The sequence below is a fragment of the Balaenoptera ricei genome, chromosome 3, assembly GCF_028023285.1.
Source record: "Balaenoptera ricei isolate mBalRic1 chromosome 3, mBalRic1.hap2, whole genome shotgun sequence".
Taxonomy (NCBI): Eukaryota; Metazoa; Chordata; class Mammalia; order Artiodactyla; family Balaenopteridae; genus Balaenoptera; species Balaenoptera ricei.
The window spans coordinates 12,833,538-12,855,423 of NC_082641.1; the positions used below are offsets into that span (position 1 = coordinate 12,833,538).

Consider the following 21,886-nt stretch of genomic DNA (forward strand, 5'->3'; position numbering starts at 1 on the left):
CGAGCGGCGCCGGGCCGCGAGTCTCTGCTCGCTCCGGGCACCCGCAACAAGTGGCCGCCGCGCCCTCCCCGGGGAAGCCGCGGGTGCGCAGGAGCGCCCGGAGGAAGCGGCGGAGCCCGGGAGCCCCGGCCGCCCGCGCGGCTCAGCGTCCACCGCTGGGGGATCGGGGCGGGCGGATGGGGACCCGGCGGCGGCGGCGCGGCGAGCCTCTGGGCGGCCCCGGGGCGCGGGCTCTCCGCGGTGCTGCGCCCGCCGGCCCCGAACGCGGATTCTAAGGGCGGCGGCCGCCCCCCGGCCCCACCCGGCGCAGTCGGGGGTGCCAGGAGGGGACGGAGCGCCCCCTCCCACCGGAGTGCGGGGGCCGCCCCCGTCCGGAGGTCGGCCCCGGAGCGTGGGGTATGCGCAGCTAAAGGTCCCGTCGGGCGGGCTTTCCTCTGGCGGAGCGCGCAGGCGGTGCGCCCCACCTATGGAGTGTCCAGGGAGACGGCGGGCATGACGGCGGCAGGATGGGCGCGAACAATGGCAAACAGTACGGCAGTGAGGGTGAGTGGGCCGCCGGTCCTCACAACTCCCCAGTCGCGCCCCCCTCCCTTCCCCTCGCCCTCCCGTCTGGGAAGGAAGATTCTCGCACGCTGCCGGGGCGCATCCCCATTTGGCACCCTGTCTGGGCCGTCACCTTCCCTTTTGGCTCTGAGTACTTCGGCGCCCCGAGGATGCTTTCCCACCGCGGGGGTCTCTCTAAGCAACTTCCCAGGTTGCCTTTGGGACGGCTCGAGTTGCATTTCTGTCTCTTTCTGAAACCATGTGCCTCAGTTTCCCTTCCCTGGGCATCTGGGGTTTCGGATGATGGTTTGGCAGAGGGCGGAAGACGTTTTGGAAAAACAACGCAGTGAAAATATTCCCAGGCCTTTGTGCACCAGTCCCCGGGACTCTCCTGTAGCAGGAAAAACTTCTGGAAGAAGTTAAGTTTCCATTCTCTGCTCACTGCCCCCCGAGCTGACAGCTTCGTAAAACTGACCACCTAGGGGCCGTGTGAGGCGAGGAGTGGCGGGGGGCTTTGTCTGGACTCTCTCGGGGCTCGAGACGGGCAGAGGACCATCAGTTACGTGGGGCTGGAAATTGCACAGAAATATTGCCTGTCAAGTGGGAACTTGGAAGTTGGGGAAACTTTAAACTCCACCTACTCCTAAAAGGATGATGGATATGTGGGTTGGCTTCTCTCTCGCCCCTCCCCGCCCTTTGCATAGAACCGTAGTGTTGTAACCCGGTTGATTAACTGCATGCCCCTCATATGCATACGGCAAAGGCATTTCCCGCAGTTCGGTAGTTAGGAAGGTTTGTCTTTTCGTGAACTTGGCTGGAGGGGAGTGGAAGAGACAGGGTCGGTTTTATAGCCCGCCCCCAGAGGACCGGCGGTTAGAAACGGGGTCCAGCGCCTGAAGACTGGTAGGAATGCAGAATGGCTCTTCAGCCTGTGGTGTTAGGGAAACTCCTATCATCCTCTTCAAAACTTTGAGCTGTGGCCACAGAATGTGGACGCCTCTCCCCATGTTTGCGTCTGTGTTCTTTCTCAGCAGCTTTGTGGAATTACAGCAGAAACCGACCCTAAAAAACCGTATCCACAAGAACCTTTTGTTTAAATCATTCTTTTCCAGAGCATCATGTTTTGAATTCCACATATATATATATGAAATATATATATTTCCTTATTCTGGGCAGTTATGTGAAAGAGGTTTTTTTTCCTGACAATTTTTTTTTAAAAAGTTGAAAGGTGGTCTTTTTAGAGAGCAGCCGTGAAATTATGCCAAAAAAGATTACTGGAGAATCTTGGCCACCCCCCAAAACTTCTTGAAGTAAATGTTTTTAAAAAATTGTGGAAAAAAGAAAGATTAAGCGTCCTTACTCTGAGTTATTAAAGAAGCTTTCAGGGAATGAAGTGTGTGCTTGTCAGTTCTGGGTGTGCATACATTATGCCGTTTGAACACTGGTGGGGGGAATGGACACCCCAAGAGGAACACAGAGTCACTGCTCTGTGTTCTTTAACAAAACCCCTCACACTCTTCCTAATCCTCTGCAACTTGTTCTGAGATCCCAGCGTTCTCGCATTGTACAGTGTGTGGTGTGTGACTACTTCCTGTCTGAACAGTGGAGGTTTCAACCCTTGGGAGAGAAAAGGAGAGACAGAGAACTAATGTTCTCCAGCTGTTATCCGTAAATGCTACCTCTGCATTTTCACTTCAGCTGAAGCGAAATTTTACTGGGATCTGATTTAGATACACTGTGGACTTTTTATAGGAAAAATCTCTTGGGCTCAGCTGATTCAAGGGGGGACCAAAAGGAAGCTTTGGGAGGTAACAGTTTTGGCTGGAGGGACACGTTGTGTTCAGCGTTCATCAACTCTTTTCAAGTGCATCGCCATTCCTCTGTGATAGGTGGGGGGAAAATAGAGAAATCGAATAACAAGAGCTTTTCAAAAATCTTTTCTCTCCCCAGTTACACTGGGCCTCTCCTAATATATGTCATTATAATATATGTAATGTATTATATGGTTATAATATATGTAGTTGGGTATGGTCAGCTTTATTATATTGTGCTATTGGATGGTAAAATCTATGCAGATAAGCCTTTTGGAATTTGGTGTGTTAGTGCCACACCAAATCCTTATCTAAATCTTTCTTATCTACAATGTCAACTTTCAAAGAAAGTGAAAGCAACCCCTAGACTTAGTATTCCTATTATCAAAGCAGACTGAGAATTAAGAGAGTTTTATAGATTTAGTGCAATTTAGGTGTGGTATATTTCAAATTATCAACAAATGCATATCCACAGAATGGCTCAGTGAGAGATCCCCCAACTATAAAACATTGGTGTTTGTGTATACTTTAAAAAACTGTAACTTCAGTATATTTTACTTACTAATGGAGCTGACACCACCATGTAAATGGCCCTGAAATTTTACAGATATTGTTGTGAATTATTAGAACTTTCAAAACTTCAGTATTTCATCTGTAATCTCACTTTTCTCCTGCTCCTGGAAAATATCTTTTTTGTTAAAAAAAAATATTCCCAAGACTTAACTTAGCAGGTGCAATTCCTACTTCTGCATCATTCCAGGTCCCGAAGCAGCAGTATCACCTGGGAGCTTGTCAGAAATGCAGAATCTGAACCACTTATCACATGCATGTTAAAAGCTCGAGGCAGTTCTGGTATGGGATGCAAAGCATTGACTTGAGAGTCTAGAAATGTGATTCCAGCTTCAACTTAGCTACCGTGACCTTGCTCAGTTGTCTCCAAATCTTAAGGTCTTTCTTCTATAGAGTGAGGAGAGAATTTTTTTTTTCTTTAAATTGGCTTTATTTGTCATGCTCATCCTTGAACATGCAGTCCTTCATTTTAGTTTGCTCTTATAATGCCTTAATGGACCACTTAACAGAGATTCGCCTTGGGAAGACATGTTGTAATAAATAGGGAAGTTAAGACTATTATTGCCCTGAAATCAGTAGATGCCCCAATCCCTTTGTTATCCTCTTTACCCTCATCTCTATCTTCCTTACTCATTCCCACTTCCTCTCTTAACTCAATCAATCTCTGCTTTTTCTCCTGAGATTAAAGTTATGTGTTTATCAATGTTGGGTGTTTCCAGTTTTTTGTTTTCCTAAATACTTAGTGAACGTTCAGGTTAAGGATTTAGTTCTCAGCCTTTAGACAGACTTGGATTTTGCTCCAGCAAAAAGTTGCCACACCACTGCTGATGTTCAGCTTTCTAGAAATATAAGCGAATGTCTAAATGATTAGTATGTTCCAGTAAACTCTTATTATGGAGGGCTGATTTTTTCTCTTTGTCTTCTTTCATAAAATTTAAGTTACAGCCCATGTGTAGAAATCTGGAGAATAAGCTGGGGTGATTGAAAGCCATTAGAACCATTAGCTTTGACTCCAGTTAAACCAAATAAACAAATCTCTCTGTTCAAGTAGTGAGAGAGGAGCTGCCTTTCCTGCCTTTTAAGGTTTCCAGCCTCACCCTCACTCACTCGGTGGTTTCGTTGTTATGTTTATTCTACTCCAGCAGGGCTGAGTCTGTCGTCCTTACACTGTTAACAGCTTCTTTGTAAAATCCTGCCTGTTGTTGAATTGGAGCTGCTGAGGCCTTGTGATGGGGCTTGACCTTGGTAGCTCTGCTGCTCTATCAACGCCCTGAGTCCCTTTTCACCATTTCAGATCTGTGCTTCTCAGATATGTTGCCTGGGAGCATAAATCATCGCCAGTCCATCACCACTTTGGGAAGCATATCTTGAAAGAATAATAACGATGGCAAGTAACATTTATTGAATGCTTACTTTGTCCAAGCATGATCCTGAGCCCTTCACGTACACTGGCTCTTGTTGTTACCGAGTCCAACCTGACTCTGCTTGCTGCACGACAGGCCAGTAAATCGGGAGACGAGGTACTGAGGCAAGGATAGCAACTTTATTCGGAAAGCCGGGCGTCCAAGAAGATGGCAGACTAGGGTCCCAGAGTACCATCTTATGGGGTCTGGATGCTAGTTTCTCTTATAGAACAGAGAAGGCGGGGAGGTGAGGAAGTAAAATAAAAAGGCCATAAGTCTTGCAAAACGTCTGGTTTGGCCAGCCTCAGGGAGGGGATGTGTTACTTTCTTCTTTCTTGCAGCCATTCACAGGTGGGCAGAATGTTTCCCTGTGAACTGAACAAAGGCACTTTAACATTTAGGCAGAGGGGCAGGGTTCCCTGAGGGAGGCCATTAGGTATGCTAATAGCTATAGACAACATCATTTTAGTGATTATAGTAACAAAAAGCAACAAGAGAGCAAAGGTTAAAGTAAAAGAAACAGCTCCAACAGGGAGTTAGATTTTGTTCTTCCCTGTTACAGTGTAATTCTCATGACAATCCTGATCCTATGGGGCAGGTGTTCCTGTGTCTCCATTTTACTGCTGAGGAAACAGAGGTGCAGAGAGGATGGTCATTCTCCCAAGATCCTACAGGTAGCGTAGGTGGAATTGGGATTCAGGGCCAAGTCTAAGCCCAGAGTTACTTATTCATTCTTTCATTCAACCAGTATATGTTGACTTCTTATTTCCTACCATGTGCCAGGAACTCCTCTAGATTTTTGGAATACAACAGTAAACAGATAAAGATCCTGTCCTGGTGAATCTTATCTTCCTCTGTGTGCACGTGTCCACGTGTGTTGGGAGAGAGGTGAAATGGAACAGTTAACACGTGTGCACACACGCACAGTCATTTAGTAAACCACATGGTAAGTTCTAAGGAGCTAAGTCTCTGCATAAAGAAAATTGTCAAATTAAGACTGATGGGGGGACTTCCCTGGTGGTCCAGTGGTTAAGACTTTGCCTTCCAATGCAGGGGGTGCCGGTTTCATCCCTGGTTGGGGAGCTAAGATCCCACATGCCTCCTGGCCAAAAAAACTAAAACATAAAAAACAGAAGCAATATTGTAACAAGTTCAATAAAGACTTTAAAAAAATGGTCCACATCTAAAAAATCTTTAAAAAAAAAAAAAAAGACTGATGGGAGTTGGGAAGAGAAGGGTGTGGCAATTTTAATTAGAGTGGTCACTGTGGGCCTTATGGAAAAATTGGCATTTAGACAGAAACTTAAAAGAAGTGAGAGACTAAGCCCTGAGGATCCATGTAGCATGTTGACTGTTCCTTTCAACCACTGTGTTCTACCAGAGTGAATACTCTTTATGCCGGAGGGCTTGCATCATCATTTCATGCAGGTGTAAAAGTGTAACATCGTCAGTCTCCTGTAAGTAGTCAGCTGGAGTGGAACAGAGTCAGTCTGGCCACTGGGCATATTTTTTGCCTAGCGTCTTTACAAATATGTTTTATCCAATGGTATTCTAGCAGATGGTTTGTGACTGCTTTTGTAGGGAGGGGAGGGGGAGGCTAGGAAATGCCCTTCATTCTGCAACCAGTAGATGTTGCCTGACTTACTGGATGTGTGACTGCTCAGCCGAAGATCTCTCCAACGGTCTCTGTAATTCTTAGTTGGATGTAGCTCTTTATCTTTTGCCTCCAGTAAATAAATTCATTCTGATGAAAAGCAGAAGATACATGATCGTGATTCCACTGTTTGGCTCAAATCAAAGCATTAGTGACGTTATCAGTACCATTTTTAGTCTGACAGCGTGTTTTCAGAGATTTGAGGAATCTTTTTGCATATTTAAAACAGAGAAAGAGAAGAGAGGTAACTTTCCATTCTCCTTAAGAATCAACTCACGGCAACTTTGTTTCAGCTCTCTCTGCCCTTTGAAACAGAATGAATTCTGGGTTGATGTTGAGTAATTGATAATCACTTTTACCCTTAGCCCTTATTGAGTGGTGTGTCTGGAAGTTGATTAGACTACTTGGCTTGGCTCTTTGACTGATGGAAACTCCTAGATATCACGCACCATGGCATTTGGAATGTCGTAAAATATGTGACAGTATCTTGAATAAAATCTAGAGTGAATTAATTCTCTGAATAATGAAGAAGGGGATAAATGAAGTTTAGAAACTTAATACCTTAAAAAATAATATTTGAAGAGCTGTCATGATGAAGGTTAAATTTCACAGTGCTGAGCAAAGACCAAGATATGTAAGTTACTAGCAGGTAGGTAGGTTTGACTCAGTCTGAGGACGAGCTAATGATTAGAGCTGCCCACATCTGAGACTGGCTGCCGAATGAGGAAGTGAGTCCTCCCACATGGGGAAGGGGGATCACAGTAAAGATGGTTGTGCTAGAGATTTCTGCATCAACTAAGGGGTCTACTATAGGACCCTACACCAAGATCCCTAGCAAACAATTTGCCATGTGCAGTTATTTATTTATTTTTTTAATTGAAGTATGATTGATTTACAATGTTGTGTTAGTTTCAGCAAAGTGATTCAATTCTACATACATACATATCTATTTTTTTCAGATTCTTTTCCATTATAGGTTATTACAGAATAGTTCCCTGTGCTCTACAAAACAGTCCCCTGTGCTCTGCAGTAGGTCCTTTTTGGTTATCTATTTTATATATAGTAGTGTGTGTATGTTAATCTCAAATTCCTAATTTATCCCTCCCCCCTTTCCCATTTGGTGACCATAAATTTGTGTTCTGTGTCTGTGGGTTGCAGTTATGTTTGATGAAGGATTATTGTTTGATTTGAACTCATATTGCTACTTCCCCCCCTTAATACGTTTCTATCCTTGTAGTTGTTGAAAAGTACTATCCCCACTTCCTCTAGGTTAATTTTCTCTCTGTTACATGTATGTGTTTATGTCTTTTTAGATATATTTAGATATTAATTGGAAAATCAACTGATTTTGTTTCCCTGCCTTCAGTGGTACATAATCTCCTGAACCAAAAATTGGGTTTGATAAATGACATGTCCTATTTTCAGTGCAGTAATGGGTATGGACTCTACCTACTGTGCCTTTTATTATGACCCTAAAACATGTAGATCTCCTGAAGTTGAAGCAGGACCCTGAATTGCGCTTGTGTTGACTATCTTGAATTAATGTTTTAACTTTGTTGATAAGACTTAACTGGCATCATTGGTTAGTGACGTCTGATCAGAAGCTACAAATTGACTAGAACCTCACAAAGACATCATCTTTCTCAAGGAGCCCTGACTCCTTTTTGTTCAGCACCATGTCTTCTGTGCATGAGCTAGATGGGCAGTTCTGCCACGTGGTGATAAAGTCCATATCTGCTGAACTTTCCCAGAATGTAGCATTTTTTGGGTTTTGGTTACAGAAATTTAAACCTCTTCTTCCATCTACTCACTGCGTTAAATCTCTAGATAGAATAAGACTTTTGCTTTAAGGAAGTTCAGTATCTAACTGAAAAGCTAGGCAGGGAGGCCAGTGATTTCAGAACAAGACGATAAATGCAGATTCACAGAGGGACCCTACTTTTCCGATGTGCTAAGTGTGAATGTAAGTGATAAGTGGGAAGTGGGCATAAGACTAGAGCAGCTCTAAATAATGACAGCACTGGACGATATCTGCAACTCCCCAAACATCTAAAGGATGCACATATTTTCTAAAACAACGCCAACAATAACAACATATACACACCACTATATATAAAATAGATAACCAACAAGGACCTACTATATAGCACAGGGAACTATACTCAATACTTTGTAATAACCTATAAGGGAAGAGAGTCTGAAGGAAAAAAATATATATATGTATACACATTATATAATATATGCATATATATTATATATATATATATATATAAAACTGAATCACAGTGCTGTATGCCTGAAACTAACATGGTATTATAAATCAACTCTACTTCAATTAAAAAAAGAAAACAGGTAAATTGGAGGGGGAGTCACTTACACTCTTGGGAGAAACTAAATCTTTTGTTAGGAGTCTTTCCCTAATTGTTCCCGAAAATCTTCATGTTCCATTTCGGATGCCGTTTATTCCATGGGAAGTGGTTCTTGTGGGACCTGTAAGCGAGGACCTTGGAAGGCTTCAGAGGAGGCGCAGGGGCATCTGACCAGCCTAGGTCCTCACCACACCTGTACCCTGCAACCAAGGAGAATGGGAGCCTGCAGGCAGATGCTTTTTAAATGTGCCAGTTCATACCCCAAAGACGTACAACTTTCAGACTTCTGACACGAATGATTATGAACCATCTCTGAATTTTCCTGAGTAATGAAATCTAAACACGTGGTCACCATTCTCCCCGTTCCCTGGGTGAAGGAGTGTCGACTTTGTCTGGAGCTGTAAATCTTTATTCGGTTGTGCATTAGATATGCTCACTCTATCAATCCCTATTTAACTTCTAAACCAGTAACAAAATGAAAAACAGTTGTTAACACCGCACGAACTCATAATTGTAACTTTAGAAGCCTTGAGCAGAAATGTTAGAACGTTATAACGTAGAAATGTTATTAAATGTTATTAAATGTTATAACGTGTAGAAATGTTATTAAAACATTTTTTTGTTTGCTACCCTTGCTGTGGTAAATTCCTGTGCTGCATTTTCCAAGCAGATGTAGCAGTGGAAAGGCAATCAGAATTTCTAGAGAAAAATTTCAGGAATTTTTCTTCTGCTCATGGATTGACCTTCTGGCTGCAAGTCGCCCACTTTTTGGCAAGGCGGAGAAGTCAGGAAAAGGCTCCTTGTATGTGCAGTTGAACCTTTGACCCGATGGAGTACTCGAATTGAATCTCAGGAGCCTCTGGGTTAGGTCCAAGTCTAAGGCCAGGCCTTCCACGGTCCAGCTGTCGGAGGTGGCTCAGACCCCAGGGAGAGGATTAACAGGTATGAGACTGAGGGTGGAGGGGAAGAAACATAAATAAGAGGAGAGGAAAGAAGAGGAGAAATTCAGAGAGAATTGGTGTTAGGGCACTGATTGCCCTCTACCGTAAAGAATGGAATCACTGTTCTACTCAGTGCTCTTTTCTTACAAATATCTTAGTTCAAGGAACAAAAACAATTACTAACAGATACTTGGTAGGCTTGGCTGTTGCCAGGTTTGCTGTATTTTCGGTCATTTCCGTAATAGTAACAATTACTGAGCCCTTAGTAGATGCTACTTCCCTCTCCGAGCGTGTTACACACACTCATTCCTGTAGTTCAAGGCAGCCTGGGATGCGGGCACAGATCATCCCATTTTGCAGTTGCCAACACAGGAGCTTCGAGGCAAGGCGGGCTGACTGTCCAGGGCACAGAGCTGGTGAGTGGCGCAGTCCGGTCTGAAATCCCTGTGGCTGTGCTGGCTTTTGTGCCCCTCTCCGCGGTGCCCCTGACCCCCTCCTGCGTGGGCATGTCAGTTGCAGCCAGAGTCTTTCCTGATCTTTGTTTTGTTTGTGTCTTTCAAAGGATTGCAGTGACTGCGAAGTAGCCCGTTAAAAATGAAAGTGACAGTTTTATGTATGGATGAGGTGAGCAAAAATGAGAGACATCTTTGGAAGGAGACTTTCAACTCACTTTACCTGGCTCTCCCAAGGGCCAATTAACTGCTCATTAGGCACCAATCTGCTGACAAATTGGCAGGCTGACTAGTGTCTCTGAGAATGGCAGCCTGTAAAATAATTAGCATATTCTGCAGAGTCTTCAGAGTGCCTGGTAGAGCTGGGAGGCTGTCCCACTTTGCCCCAGAGCGTTAGCAGATTATCTTGGTGCCGGGATAGCTTTTGACCTGGGACGGCCACCTGCTCACAAACAAAAGCTAACGGAGGACTGAAAGAGGTGTGCACGTTTTCCTTCCTAAATAGTTTGTAAGTTATATCTTGTATTTCCCTCTGGTTTCAAAAGTACGGATTTGAAACAGCCATTAATGTGGGGAATTATTCCAATATGTATTTGTATTTGCCTTTATCTTTGCTAGCCCCTGGGAAACTTCTCCATGAGGATGTCTAGGAAATTGCTTTGGAAACTATAAAGCGTTTCAGAAATTAATCTCATTTATCATCACAGGGACTGTGGGAGGGGTGTCTGCCATGATCCCCAGTGTGTAGATGAGGAAACTGAGGCCTTGGCAGGTTAAATGATTTGCCTTGATTTTACAGTTGAGAATAGATGGGGTCATTCCGATTCTAAATTAGTACACTTTTCATCATAATATGGCTTCCCTTAAAATGCTACAAGAAAAAAGAATATAATCATGCTAGGGTTTTATTTTATTTTTTAAAAAAATTTATTTATTTATTTATTTATTTGGCTGTGTTGGGTCTTTGTTTCTGTGCGGGGGCTTTCTCTAGTTGTGGCAAGCGGGGGCCAATCTTCATCGCGGTGCGCGGGCCTCTCACTGTTGTGGCCTCTTGTGGAGCACAGGCTCCAGACGTGCAGGCTCAGTAGTTGTGGCTCACGGGCCCATTTGCTCCACGTCATGTGGGATCTTCCCAGACCAGGGCTCGAACCCGTGTCCCCTGCATTGGCAGGCAGATTCTCAACCACTGCGCCACCAGGGAAGCCCTGTGACAGTATTTTAAATTGCTTGCACCCAAGGATGAAAGGGGGGGTCTGCAAGCATCCATCCTGTCCTTTAATTGCTTTTGGAGCTCTAGTATTGATAGAAGCAGAGAAACCTGCTCCCTCTCGGTCATCTCAGGCCACAGAGCTGTGCCACTGCTCACGGGAGCAGCCTTGCAGTGGTAAGATTATCGTAATGAGAATGCAGAGTGAATTGTTAGATAAATATTCAGGACAAGATGGCCTTGTTTGTTAGGGTGTCACTTGCTAGCTGATAAAACTCAGCTGGGGCTGTGAGGGGTGTTTGCTTCTGAAAGCTGCTGCTCTAGATGCGTAGAGAAAGTTACTTTACTTTTGGGAGGATCAGAGAATCAACTCTACAATTGGGGCCCATCAGCATCACTGGAGTCCTTATTGTCTTCAGTCTTCTGGTTTCCTTTGGTGTTGAAGAACCACATTGTTCAGAGGTCTTTGGAAGTGTTGAGGTCCTGGACAAGCCCTTTAGGATGAGTTGCTATCAGAGGTCACTGAGGTTCTGATGTTGTTGTGATAGAAATCCACACTGTCATGTAGCCTTTAATTGCTTTACTTTCCACTCATTGTCCTCTGGTTTACTGTCTATTTTTTTGTTTTTTTCTGTTCCTTGTTCCTTTGTATTTATTTATTGCTCATCCTACCACATGCTTACCTGACATGACTGTAACCCTGTTCACGTGTTAGGTCCTTAATATATTTTTGTTAAACAAATACATGAGGGTGAATCTGTAGCCATGATCTTTATTGGATCTAAAAAAGCCTATGAAAACCCTATCATATTTTCAGTGAACTTTTCTTAGACTTGAACATTTTACTCTTAAAAGAAAGTTTCTCTGGGCATGTTTTCTTCTGAGGATATTCTAACTTGGACTTTTATTTTGAACAGTGTGGATGTATCTTATGGATTAAAATAGTTTAGCTTGTGTGCTTAAGGAAAAATGAAATATGTATTTTTTAGCATTGCTGAAAACAATTGCAGAAGACATTTCAACTTCACTGATTTACAGTATTGTGGACCTAATTATTTTCAATGAGAAAAATGAAGTATGTATTTTTCAGCATTGCTAAAAACAATTGCAGAAGACATTTCAACTTCACTGATTTACAGTATTGTGGACTTAATTATTTTCAATGAGAAAAATGAAATGTATTTTTCAGCATTGCTAAAAACAATTGCAGAAGACATTTCAACTTCACTGATTTACAGTATTGTGGACTTTATTTTCAATGAGTATTGAGTAGAATGCTACTGTTTATTTTTTATTGCAAATTGTATTGTTTGGTAATATTTGTTTCAGCTGCTTTGGAAATCGAGTTTACGTGCCAATTTAAGTAAATCAATCTAGAAAGCATTTAAAAATTGATCTCTAAATTAATAAATTACTCCTTCGGCTCTGTTCTCTTCTCTGCATTAAAGGGTTATAGCATTATGAATCCTTTTAAATTTCTATATTCATCTACTTCATGCTGGGGGCTCTGCATCTTTATTTTTCTCCTTTTTATTATGCAAAATATAAAATTATTAGATGTGTCTGGTATGATTGGAATGGTTTCTAGTAGGTCTTCTGTTTCTGGCTTCCCTCCTTACTAAAATCAGAAGTGAAATAATCAGTTTCGGAAAAAAAGAAAAACATTATTGAGCTGTAGTGTGTGTATATGCGTATACATACACGAGACTATTTAAATAACCCTTTCCTATAAATTCAGCAAAATCCGTTATTCCTCACATCCGTTTTTTTCTGTAAATGAAGAGAAATATGTAACTTATAAGGAATTAAAAAATACAATTAAAATTAAAGAGCCATTTTTTTTTTTAAGAGTATGGTATCTGTTAGAGGAACAGCTTTAGACAAAGGGTCACCGTAAGAATCAAACTAAAGAAGAAGCAAATAATCCAACACACGAGCTTTCTGAGATGGAACTTGGGATAGAGGTGTCTAGTTTATGAACAGACTTGAAATGGTTCTGTGACATGATATCCGCTTGGAACCGTATGTTTTAGTTTGTTTACCTGAATATGTGTTCAGCTCAGATGAGTGGATATAATCTCTGTTGGTGAGAATTGTACTCTGCATGGCACTGAGCCTGGTTGACGTTTGTTCTGAAGTGCCAGAGCATAAATTCAGATTGACAGGCGGCATTCATACACTCATTTTTGTCTTTTGGTTTCTGATTTTAAAGGTCAGCAGCTGCTCCGCTGGTTGGAAAGATTTATGTAGCCCCATTTGGACAATGTATATTGTGGAGACTACTATAAATTTCAAGACTTGACATTTCTGTCCTGAACAGCTTACTTTTCACATCTCATTTTGCATCCACTTTGCCTACTTAATTATATTTTAATAATTTTCTCTATTTTCCATCTCTCCCAAAGACCTCTCCTGTTGATCACCCTGTGAGCTTGTTTTGAGAGACAGTATTTCCTTGGGGAGTCTTTCTCCATTCCTGAAGCCACAACATGAACTGAGCAATAAAAAGCCAATTCGCTCCCCTTGGTTGTGCTTCAAATAGTCATTTCTTTGATACAGGCTAATAAAAACAGGAAAAGGATCATTTTTAAATGCTTTGGTTGGGGTTGCTTTACTTCCAATAAGGAAAATTGCCTCACAAGGGGGAGCATGGGTAATAAAGTTACAACTAACTGAGTAATTGTGTTCAGTCTAATGTCAAAATCTCCAAGCTGCTGCCTGCAAATCTAATTTAATCGTGGGATTGCTGTGTGTCCACTGTGGTGTGTAGATTTGAATTTGCTGCTGTTGATCAACTCTTCACAGTTAATGGAGTTGAATTTCAAATGCTCCTGGAGAGGTTTGATATGTGTGGGGGTTTTTCCTTCACAATCTTTGTAAGCCTTGGGGTAGGTAATAAAAAGGGCTTTGAGGGTAGATCAAGAATGAAACATGTAATAGAATCTTGGATGTGTTCATGGTGAAATTGACCACAGATCAGCTGACAGTGAAAGAGACTGAGGCACAAAGAAATGAAAGAGTTTGGTTAAGGTCATACAGAGTCCAGGTGTTTCTTTTAAATCCATTTCTTTCTTACTCACCATGCTTCATGCCCTTTTTTCTTACTTTCAGAAGATTTGAGGTGAATGTAGTCGCTGTCTTCCTTCTCTGTGCAGTTAGCCCCTCCGGGACTGACTCTCTCCTACCCCCAGCATGGCTCAGGGCTTCTCTGGAAATTACTCTCACTCAGGGCAAGGGAGCAGCCCCCATCGAATGACTTTTTGAGGCGGGGGTACAGTTTGGGACAACTCTGAAAAGCCATCTTTGGTCCGGAACTCTAGTTGGCTGAGTCCTATATTGCACCCGCATCACAGACCAAATTCTGTCTCTGTCTGCCTTCTCCCTTGCCTTTCCTAAGTGTGATGCCAAGGGTACTTCCCAATAAAGCTCCTGTACTTCAAATCATATCAGAGACTATTTTACTGGGGAAACCAATAGAAGACAACGGAGAAGCTGAATACGATGCTATTCTGGCAGTGGTCAAGGGCAGGATGCCACTGCTGGGAAAATCATCTTTCTGGGAATCCTGGCTGTTCTTAAAAGGGAGCCTTCATCTGACAGTTAAGAGACATGAATGGATTTTTGCTTGGGGACCTAGTCTAATCCTTTCATTGTATAGATTTAGGAAATAAAGCCCCATGCACTAAAGTAACTTGACCAAAAGTACATAGCTGGTTGGCAAAAGAGCAAAAACAGGCTTATAGTTCCAGGTGCTGTTTTTGAAGAGCCGTATTGGAATTTGTTCAGAGTTGTTTTGCTGCTGTAACTCAGAATTGACTGCAGATGGGTCTAGAGACCATTTATCTGTCTGATCCGTTTGTTCAACTCTGGCACTGAAGTCAGACATCTCAATAATTTCTCCGTGGTTCTATCTTGCTGCTTGTCTACTATTCTTTAAAGAGTGATCTCTGAAGCTCACCACAGTTGATAGTTGAATAGTGAAGAAGAAATGGCGAAGTAGAAACAGATGGTCATAGTTATTACTGCCTGAAATCAGCGTTTTGTGATACTGGCTATTAAGAGAATTGGGAAATTGGCAAGGCTTATTACATGATAGGCCAGTGGCAAGTACAGATTCATTAGGTGGATGAAACATGCAGGGGTGGGTTGAAAGAATCATAAGCAAAATGAAAAATGATGACAAATTAATATTTAGTCTCCTGATCATCCTAAATAGTTTATTAGTCATTTTATTATGCTCAAATAATGTTCCGTTGAGATTATCAAATGACTGTAAGCTCAGAGTCACTGTGGTCCTGAGAAATTTGGAAGGAATTGAAAAACAAATTATTAGTTTGTTATTATCACTACTACAAGGATCCAGATTTTATATAGTTTCCTTGGCATAATTAACCAGCTACTGTCTTAGAAAATATTCTTTGACTCCTATCATCTGTAAATTAAGTAGAAATTTATTTTATTTGGTATTCAAGGCCCTATGTGTGCTTAGACAGATTCCCTCTCTGGCTTTCTCTCAGGATGCTCTTCTATATGTACTCCATACCCTGGCTAAACTAGGAACCTCAGTGTTCCCCAGATGTATCTTTTATTTTCCTAGATTTGTGTCTTTTGTCATGGGTTTTGTTTTTCTTGGACTGTTCTTTCTATTTGATTACCAATCAAGTCCTGCTCAGTTCAGGCCCAATTCAATGTTAACTTCTTAAAATAAAATTTTCTTTGATTTCCCTTAGATATATCTTTGTTCATAATGCTTATTAACCCCTTACTTTGAGGGAATATGTCAGGTGCTCTCAGCTGGATTTGCTTTTTCTTCCCTCTGATCCACTGTGGCATTTTATTTGTATGGAATTTTTATGTCCTACTTTGCATTTAGCTACTTGCATCTCTCTGATCCAGTAAATCTTTGTAGGTATCCACTCACGTACCAGAATCTGTCCTCAGTTTTGAGGGGTAAAAAATATAAGAAATTGTTCTTGATTTAGGGGCCTGCAGTCTAGTAGGTGGAATAAAGTACTGAAAGAGCCATGGGTGGCAAAAGTAAAGCATGCGATGGGGGACAGACCTGGCTGTGGTGAGCTTTAGCTGGGGATATTCACAAGGACTTCTTATCTGAGATGACCTTGAACTGGGCCTGGAAAAATGAGTCAGAGCTTGCCAGGTATGGCTATTAAGGAGGGAATGAGAGAAGGTCAGGCAAGGAGGCAGGAACCAGTGGGTCAACTACGAGAGGAGGAGAGGATGATCTGAGTTCAGGCCCATACCGGGAGCAGTAGACCGGTGCACACGGCTGTGAAAGCAGCGTGAAGCCCTGTGAATGGCAGGAGGGCGCATCAGTGCTTAGCAAAGGCAGCCAGCCTGGGACAGATTTAGAGAGATTGCTGGCCAGGCACATAGATTCCTCTTCTCCTTGTGAAGGGAGTGCCATTAATATAACTCCTGGCCTTGAGTATTTACCTGGTTGGTAAATTTGGAAGGGATAAAGTCAACATCTGAGCTTCATTCTGTTTTCCTCTTGGGGGAAGCTCTTCTGCCCAGAAGTAGACCGGCTTTGGTCTCATGCTTGCCAACACTTGGATTCAGTATTAGCCACTTGGCTGTAGACCTAAGACTATATACAACCTCTGAACTAGAGTTCCTGGAAATAAAGGAGCCATTTTCCTCTCTCTGCCACTCCTCTTTTCTGATTTCCTCAGTTTGTTTTGAATCTGACTGGGAGAGAGGGGTGCTATTCCTGGAGCCCCATCAAGACCCCAACAGTAGTATACGTAGGAGGGAGGAAGAACGGCTAAGTGAGGGCAGGTGAAAGCTTGAATTACAGCGGGTACATAATGACTGAGGAAGAAGGTATGGATTTCAGCAGTGGAAAGAAGGTAGAAGGACTTGGGGACTCATTGGCTGAAGGGGATGAATGAGATGGAAGGTTCTAGAAAGACTCCACCTTCTGGTTTGGGTGCTTGGGGGCCACATTAGCTCACAGACCTTAATGTTCTGATTGACCTGAGTTTCCCTGAATTGGTTCTGGAGGCCAGGACAATTAATTTGGTCTTTGATCTCTCCTCTTGTCATCACCACCCAGGATCTGAAGGAATTTTTCAGGGACTGATACACTTGGGCATTTGCTCATCTAAATTGTTCAGTTCCTTTATTAATTCATTTAGCCAGCAGATATTTATTAATCTCCATCTGTCAGGCCCGGGCATGGCCTGCCCATGAGATATCGTGGTGAATAAAACATTCGCTTGTTCTCTGCAGACTCGGGGTCTGGTGAGGAAGTCAGAGCATACAGTAGGGGATTACAGGTTAAGCAGCTTTGGAGCCAAACAGCCCGAGTTAGAATCTGGATCCCACTACTTGCAAGACAGGCGACCTCATTAGAACCTCATTTTTAAGGGAGCTAAGTTGGTGTCTCCCTCAAATAGCTACTTCACACTATTTGTAACTTCTCCTGATTTGGCCCAGTAATAAACTGGTGGATTGGCTTTGAATAAATTCTTCCAGAAACTTAGAAAATTGGAAAAAAAAATTGCTTTTGGAATTCATTTTTTAAAACAGGAAATTCCTGTCTAAAGCTAGAAGAAGTTGTCACAGGAGCAGCATAAGTTATGCTCTATTTATCCCTCTTTTGGACGATCCCTTTAGATCAGCACTTGATGCAGGGAAGCTAGAATGTGGTTTATTTTTTGGTAAAGTTTTCATTTTTGAGTTCTAATTGCATGAAGGATTTGAAAAAGAGTTGAGCTATTTTTTTATTATGGCAAATCTGGATATTCCTGTGAAGTAGAGAGATCCAGTGTTTGTGGGATTTGAAGATAGACCTGGTATTAATAGGGTATAATATTCTTTTTTTTATTGAAGTATGGTTAATTTACAATGTTGTGTTAGTTTCAGGTGTACAGCAAAGTGATTCAGATTCTTTTCCATTAGAGGTTATTACAAGATATTGAATATAGTTCCCTGTGCTATACAGTAGGTCATTGTTGTTTACCTATTTTGTATATAGTAGTGTATGTTAATCCCAAACTCCTAATTTATCTCCCCCACCCTGGCTATCCCCTTTGGTAACTGTAAGTTTGTTTTCGATGTCTGGGAGTCTGTTAAGTTCAGGGAATAACACTCTGATGTGTAGTTTTCTATGCCATTTCATATAGTGATGGACATTTTCACGGTTCTAAAACTGGGGGAAAAATCCCATTGTTTCAAGAGTCCTCAATGTGAAATACCATTCACACACACAAATTGGGTGTGTGTGTGTGTGCGCACGTGGTGTGTATATATATGTGCACTTTATTGTTCCTATTTTAAAACTCACAAGATCAAATGATATGCTATGTGCCAGATTCTTGCACATTTATTTGCTGTGATTTAGTTTGTCCACCAATGTCCAATCCTACAGAGATTGAAAAGGCTGAATTAGACAGAAGATGGCACAAAAGTAGTGGTAGGGTTTCCTAAAGGGTAATATTTGCTTTATTTAAAATTACTGATATTTAACCAAGAACAAAAATGCCTCAGTTTTGTCCTCTAAGCTTTTTTTCTTTTTCTTTTTTCTGCAAGTGAAGAGAAAAACAGTATCCTTCTGTAAGGAATTTAAGAAATCAGTTATAAAGTAGCATTTGTTTCTTTAATAATATGGTATCAGCCCTACAAAGGGAAGTGATGTACTACTCTCTTTCATGTCAGGGCACCCTGAGTTTTAAAGATGGATTAGACCCTAGAGACGATTAGTATGATTAGTCCAGTGCACTCCTTTGGAGATTAACAAGAAGCTTGGGTACCAAATGGTTGAAAAGATACGCAAAGTCCTGTATGAGGTACAGCAGTGAGCGTGGTGGCTAAGGGCATAGACCTGAGTGCCAGACTTCCTGGGTGTCAATTGGCTCTGCCAATTACTAGTCCTGTGATCTTGTGCAAGTTACTTAACCTCTCTGTGCCTCAGTTTCTGCATCTGGAAAATGGAGTTAGTAGCAGTTCTTCCCTCCAAGAGTTGTCAGAGAGTGGATTGAATTGGTAGATATAAAGTGCTAGTACTTGGCATGTCACAAATGCTACTTTCTGATTTACTCTAATCTGCATTTCATCAAATCTAAGATGATTTGAGGCTGCTGCTTTCTTGAACTCAGAACATATGACTGGAAGGTTTCACGAAATTACAGTATGATTTGCCAAAGTGATTTAAGATAATATTGGTTGTAAGATGAAGGTGTTAAGTGGGCAGTGGGAGGGGTGGGGAAAAGGAGCTTAGAGTCAATTAAATAGGTTGCTATTATTATTATTATTATTATTATTAACTGACTTAAGGCAGAGTTGGAATTGGAAGCCACGTGTCCTAGTCCAGCCCTTAGTCCATTGTTCTACAATACATTGTATGTCTGGGCAATGTTTATAAACTAGAGTTTTAGACACTTCCACTTTGGGAAATAAAAATTTTAGCTGTTGATTCTGAGCACACAAAGTCTACTCCTCTCTGGGTAATATCATTTGATTTAAAACTATTGCAGCACTGAAGTATTGTAGTTCCAAGTCCTTAAGGACAACTGGGTGCGATTCTCCTAACTTGTTAGAAAAAGCAGGATAAAGAAACACCCAAATTCCCGTGTAAGAATGAGCCTCCTCTCTCTGCACCTGCTTGCAGGCTCAGGGGTGATTGAGCTGCGTGTATCTTTCTCTGTTTGTTACTGCTTTGTATTTGGATAGGTTAAATCTTTAAACAGTTATAAATTTCTTCCTACTGAGTGAAGATTCAGATTCAGCTTTTAATAGTAGTTAGAAATACTGTTTTCATTGCTGGTCGAGCTCATCCAACAACGGAGGCTGGAGTGTCCCTTTCAGGTTACTACTAAACTGACTCTGGGGCAAAAAACGATGTCCATTTTATATGTGTCTATGTAAATCCTCCACAAAAGTGCTTAAATCGGGGCTCTTGTGAATGCCTTTAAGACTTTGGGCCAGTCACTTCTCTTTGGTTTGCCCCTCCATTGCTAGTTGATTATCTGTCCTGCTCTAGGAGACTTATCTTTACTTCCCCTCCCTCCCCGCCCCTCCCTCTCCGTCACCCGTGGTTCCCCCTTCTCTCTTGCCCTTATCCCCCCTGCCACCCCCTTCTTGTCTCAGCACCCTCCCTTCATTTCTGTCTCTCTCCAAAGTTTATATTTGACTGTTGTCTCTGGGCAATGTGCCCAGTTTGGTTTATTTGTTTCTCATAATTGTATTCAGAAACTCAGCTACAAGTTTCAGATGGACATTTCCCATGGCATTTGTCTCCTTTATAACACAAGTCTTTTCTGGGAGTTTTGTAGTGTTTTACAATATAAATGCAAACTTGACCTCTCCAAAGTGGAGTTTTACAAAATGAGTGCCCAAATTAATCAGAAGATAAGGTTCCAAATCTTAATCTCTCAATTAAGTTTTACTGTCCCAGGTCTCAGAGTAATGGAATAAAGATAGTAACTTATTGGTTAGCCTGGTTGTTGCTAACTGCTTTGCATTTGTCTCTCCCACAAAAATATCTTCTGCTGAGTTTAGTTTTATGGAAGATAAATGTATTGATGGTAGTGTAAAAGAATCCCAAGTGTCCTTCATGTTGAAATATAAGCTAGTGTCAGCTTTAAAATGACAACCCTAAACACTGCATACTTTAGTCTCAGCCCAGTGTCTACTTCTACTTTGAGAAAATTGTGGTTTGAGGCCTTCTGTTACTCTGTAACAGTCTAGCAAAAGCTCTAAGCTTTAAAATATGGGTCTTTCTATGATGATAATGGGTCTTCCTAATTGTTGTACATTCACAACTTTACATGTTCCAGATACTACATTGTCCAATAAAGTAGTAACTGGCCACTGGCCTCATGTGGCTTTTGAATTTTTAATTAACTACAATTAAATAAAATCATAGATTCAGTTCTTGAGGCACACTGGCCACATCACAAGGGCTTGGTCTCCCCATGCGGCTACCATATTGGGCCGTGCAGATACAGAACAATTCCATCATTGAGAAAGTCTCATTGGACTGTGCTGTTACAGAGGATTTCAGTTAGGGTGAGTGGGACTAACGGATCGATTTCACTGAGTTTATTAGTTAGGGTAAAACTAAGCTGCTGTAATAAGAGACTACAAAAATACAGTAAATGAAAGAATTTTTAAAAATTATGTAATATTCAAGAGGTGAGCAGTCTGGATGGCACATGGTAAGTCATATGGTTCCTTCCATCTTTTTGACCCATCAGTCTCATGACATTATCTGCACCGATGTGTCCCGATTTCCGGGAAGATCAAAAAGAACTCCAGGGCAAGTGGCTTTCTTGTATAGGTTGAAAATGAACCAGACATTGTAGCATCACTTTTGTTCACATCCTGTTGACCCAGACAGAGCTGCACATTGACACCTTGCTGCCCGTGAGGCTTGGAAATGTGGCCTTTTAAATTATTGCTGCGGAAGAGAGAATGGATTTTGGGGCAGAATCAGCAGTTTTTACCCTACAAGCTAATGCTCAACGTAAAGAGATGACGTTTAAGGTGACGGTTCATTTGCCATCGTTAATTTGGGTGTTGGGAGAGATGATATGTGGATTTAATTTAGATGTTGCATGACTCTCAGCGTTTACTATGTTGTCATTTAAGCAAATATGGGCGTAGAGTTCCAGTAAACTAAACTAGAAGGTTTTACCCAGCTGGTTTTGTTCCACCATCCAGTAAGTAACCTAGTGTGTGGAGTGGCTCCGTCTGGATTCTCATGAAGAACCGCAGACCTGTGACTCCCCGTGGGCTTTCAGCGCTCAGTGGATTTGGGGATTTGGAAGATGTGCGCAATCTTGCTACTCTAAGCAAAAGGCTTGACTAAGGCAGTGAAGTGCACTTTGAAGGAATGGATTTTATGGTCCATTAGTGTGAGTAAATGGTGCTTCCTTCATGGGAGATGGAAGGGCTCGTGTGTATAGTGAAC

General features: G+C 42.0%; 1 protein-coding gene across 1 annotated transcript in view; it reads left to right on the top strand.

The window, feature by feature from the left end:
* Positions 1-217: 217 nt before the first annotated feature.
* The window catches only part of FBXL7 (F-box and leucine rich repeat protein 7), a 418,157-nt gene continuing 396,488 nt past the window's right edge, over positions 218-21,886 (top strand). Inside the window, exon 1 of the mRNA XM_059916135.1 lies at positions 218-543. Coding sequence (XP_059772118.1) covers positions 507-543 — 37 coding nt within the window. The 5' untranslated portion in view covers positions 218-506. The remainder of the gene's footprint in view (positions 544-21,886) is intronic.